Source organism: Apaloderma vittatum, unplaced genomic scaffold, assembly GCF_000703405.1.
Source record: "Apaloderma vittatum isolate BGI_N311 unplaced genomic scaffold, ASM70340v1 scaffold3294, whole genome shotgun sequence".
Taxonomy (NCBI): Eukaryota; Metazoa; Chordata; class Aves; order Trogoniformes; family Trogonidae; genus Apaloderma; species Apaloderma vittatum.
Genome location: NW_009711930.1, coordinates 2,810 through 7,259, shown reverse-complemented (window position 1 = coordinate 7,259; position 4,450 = coordinate 2,810). Strand labels below are relative to the sequence as shown.

Below are 4,450 nucleotides of genomic sequence, written 5' to 3'. Positions count from 1 at the left end.
CAGCAGGAGATACGGACAAGCAAACACATTATGTGGTACAAGGAAATAATATGGTACCTGTCTCCCCTTGGGAGCCACAGGGCTATTGATCCAGGAACACCTCCCCACCGGCACGGCACCAAGGAGTAAGACAGCACCAACTTTACCTTATAACACAAAGTCGCCAAGTTTGACGGCGATTCTTCTCTCACTGCTCGGATCTCTGCAGCTGGTACAAGAGCAAAGACATCCTGCACTGAAGTGGCTGTGTCTGCCCAGAACTGGTCCCAAAAGGCATCATCCGTTGCCTCCACGGGCTGTAGAGAGACAAACATGGTTACAGATGTAGAACTACTGATCTATGAAGCCCAAACATCAGTGATAATGCCTGGCTTGGGGATGGGACCAGGCACAGAAGAGGTTCAATAAAACACACTGGCATTGGCTTTGTATCTCAAACTCTTTGCTAACAGGGCTCTGGCCAATTTGATCTCCCAAAGTCTTCCCTGAGCAAGCAGCTGAGCAGCAAGACAATTATATGACCAAATGCATCAGACTGGGACTCCCCAAGTCTTTCCTGGAATCACAATATGCATGAGGCCTCCTGCTTGTCTGCAACCTAGGGTGCCTATTACAAGATCTTTACCCACGCACATGGGTCAGGCTGCTGTCAAGAGCTCTGTTACCTTCCGAGCAAGCCAAGGATGCCCTGAGCATGCACTGAAATTACTTCAATTGTAACCAAAGTCTCAAGGAAGCAATCAGGGTCATCTCACGCTAGGGCATAAAAAGACCCATGGAACTGACCGACCCACCTCAAAGCACTTAGAGATGCAACGGAATTGATCTTTCCACATCAAATATTTATAGAGAACTGGACTCGGTGCAGCTGGTCGCTGCCAAGGCTTTGTTCTTAAAAAGCACTAAGCGTGCAATTCAGAGAGGAAGATGGAACGAGAAGGCCAATATACCCAAAAAAAGCAATCCATTTCAGACCCAACAGGCGAAAATGCCAGCAGTGTTTGCTGAAAAAGAAGGGATATCTATTGCACAATGTCTCAGCCATGCAAAGCCTGGGAGCTCTGAATAAGCAAGACTGACTTCACTTTTCAGCCAGCCTAAAACTGAGCACAGCTCTTCCCATTTAAACGCTAATATTTGCCCAGAGACAGGCATGGCCCGGACACGGCTGGGAGTGCCCATCCAGGCCAGGGGTCCAGCTACAGGGCTGAGATAAATACACGCTTTTTCATGCCAATTAGTATGAAAGAGATGGATCCACAATTTCAGCCAGAAGAGGAAAACAGAAGCTTTTCCAGAGGAGTTTCCCAAGCCACACCAAGGAGCGGGGGCACGCTCAGTGGGTCAGAAGAGCCGTCCACCTGAGCATCCCCAGCCCTCGGGGAACCTCCCGCCTGCACCCTGCACCAGCTTGAAAGCCAACATCAGCTCTCCTAACGGTGACAATCAGTACCGTGGGTGGGTCTACCATGTCAGATGGGAAAGGGGCAAAAATATGAATGTTTGTTTAACTTAAACAATTCCTGCTCACTCCCAGCTCTGCTGTGGCAGGCAGAAAACTTGCCCAGCTCTACGATGTTAAGATGTGGCTCCAGGGTGAAGAGCTCATTCCCAGCTCTGACACCAAGTGCTCCATCTCCCCGTCCTGCTACCACCTCCCCAAAGTCTGCAGGCAGGTGACTGTCATTACTACCCAAAGGCCAAAAAGCAAAAGGGGCAGGCAGGCTGCCCCCAAACTGGTGGAACAGGTTATTGCCCTGCAGCTCTGCCTTAATGCTCCAGTGCCAGAGAAACTACTTATTGCTTGTCCTCGTCCTTCCAGCCATGCAAGGAAATGACTCTCCAGTCTTTAAAAGCAAAATTTTAAAAAAAACCCTCATACATGTGTTCAGGCATCTCAAACTCTGCTCTTAGCACTGAAATACTCTTCATTTTATTACCTGGTCATGAAAGCAGGTTCCCACCAAACCTCTCCCCAAGGAAAGAGCAACTTTCTCCAAATGGTTCAAGATCACACCTCCTCAAAGGGGATCTGTATGAACAGCCAAGTATTTGTAAATACTGACCTTCAGCTTCCTGAGTGTGTGAAGGAGCTGTACTCTTTGCAACCTGGGCATTAAATGTTCAAATGGCAGCAAATCTATTTTGCAAATCTTGTCTCTAATTGCGCTCCTCAAAGAGCCAGGGATTTGGAAATCCGATCTATGTAATGCACAAAACATCCTACAGCTCCTACACCCCCTTTCACCACAACCGCCTGTATAATTGCCCCATGTACCTCCTGGCTGCCTGCCACAGCCACTCCCACCAACAACAGCGAGCAGCAATTGCTGCTAATTGGAGATCATGCATAAATAATGGCTTCACTCTCATCTAGAGGGGAAGCAGAAAACCATTTCCCTCCAGTAGACACAGATCCCTTCACCTCCCGCTAGCCTGAGGCCCCCTCAGAGGTCGAACACAGCCGCTGCTTTACAGATGGTAACCCAGCAGCTAAGACAGGCTGAAGAACACGGTCTCCGACCAAAATTACATGGAGGTAGAGAAGCACTGCAGCAATTACGCAAGCTGCAACGTTGCACGCTGCAGCCACGTTAATGTCACAGCTGCCATCTTGGCGAGCAGATTATGCTAAAACACCATTTCTTTCATTTTTACTAGCTGCAGCAAGTCAGCTCCTCATCAACAGATGGTATCCCATGCACAATCCTGGGACACGGCTTCAGTACGGAGTCACTTGCGTCCCCACAGCCCCCCCGTTTTAATTAACAGTCTGGCATCAGGAAGCCACTCGATCCACATAATATTCATCTCTTGATTGAACATTACTGGATGTTTTTAAGCTGATTTTATTCTGCACACAGCATCTCTGGAAATCTAAATACCCATTTGCAAATGCTGAGCTCACCCAACTGTCTGTATCTAGCTCACAGAGAAGGGAAATACAGAGATCTAGAACGGTCTTGTCCACCAGCCATGGATATCTTCATTCAGAAATGTCAAAGCTTAGTTACAAGTGTTGGTGCTGCGCACGCTGCTGTAACAAATGCCCCAGGACTGCAGCTAGCCTGGACACTGCTTTAACCAGAATTGCTCACGAGGAGCTGAATCCTCACCAGCAATGCTGTGAGCTGGGGCCACTTCAGATCCTCCAGATCAGCACAGATCTGTCCTCTTTTGGGAAGGGAGTGAGCCTGATGTCCCTCAAGAACGGTGCAGGCAACCAGCTCCGCACGAGCGGTGCAATGAGAATGAGAACTTCATCACTGCTGTCAGAACTGAGGGATCAGCAGCTCAGCTCTACTCTGGAAACACCACAGGCACATCTGGAGAGCAAAGGACATTCCTGACCCGCCATGCACCCCACCAAATTGGCTGCTGAAGTTAGAGCTACTGGCAGAGACACACTGCTGCCTGAACCAAGCTCTCCACACCAAAAGGACGAGATGCGGGCAACACAGAGTGGTTGCTGAGGCCACAGTGGGCAGAACTGAGGTGATGTGACACCTCAGAGTAGACAGGAAGGGAGAAGTTTGCCTTCAGTTCATCTAGAGAAGGTCTAAAAACCTCCCACCTGCATGCTGACCACACAAATGTGGAACCAGTTCTGCTGGAGACCGCCAGTCTTTATTTCCCAAGAGTTAAAAACGTTGGGTTTCAGGTTAAAGCACACCACGCACACGCTGCAGGAGTCAGAAAAGGAAGATGCTCGGTTTGCAAGCATCTTGCCAGTTAACGAACAGAGAATCACAGCTCTGAGCAGGCAATCCCCAGGCAAACAGGACACGTCACAGGAAACAGGAAAACAGAGCAGAGCTGACCACGTCCTATAAACAGGAAAAGGTCCCAAGGCACAGCCTCCCCCATTCATGATGGTCCTCAGTCTGAGGCCAGCCCCACTTTGGCTTTCTCTTTCAGGCACAATCCCTCACAGACTCAAGCAGGGTGAGTTTTTGCACCCTCCTCCCAATGAAGAGCCCTTTCCACTTACACAGCTACATCAAACACCCGCTCTCAACAAATCCTTCAACAGGTCCCGACCAGAGGAACATCCTGAAACCAGTTCTGAGATTGCCACAAACCATCAGCAGAGAACCAAGGGGACAAGCAGCCACTAGTCTCGCATCCCACCAGCCCAGGCAGCAAGGTGTTTGGAGCAGGGACTCGACAGCAGAGCAGCTCCCTCACTCCTGACCAGGGTTTCTAGCCAGTACTACGCCAGCACAGGTAACATCTAACCACAGCGAGCTCCTTGCACCCCAAATGAGGCAGAACTGAGGAGTGTGTGACCAGGGAGCCATTCACACAGCACGTCACCACGCTCTGTATCAGGTCACTCTGCAGGGCCAGCAAATTAATTTAAGGTCACTCACACACCTCTGTATCACCTGTTTGTGAGTGCTGCACAAACAGGAAGTCTGAGGGCAGATTGATTCAAAATGTTAAAAAC

At 49.6% G+C, this 4,450-nt stretch overlaps 1 protein-coding gene across 1 annotated transcript in view; it reads right to left on the bottom strand.

The window, feature by feature from the left end:
* Nucleotides 1-296, bottom strand: part of HID1 (HID1 domain containing) — a gene marked incomplete at its 5' end in the record, with an annotated part of 18,247 nt that extends 17,951 nt beyond the window's left edge. The window contains 1 exon segment of the mRNA XM_009867784.1: nt 147-296. Coding sequence (XP_009866086.1) covers nt 147-296 — 150 coding nt within the window.
* Between the last annotated feature and the right edge of the window lie 4,154 nt (nt 297-4,450).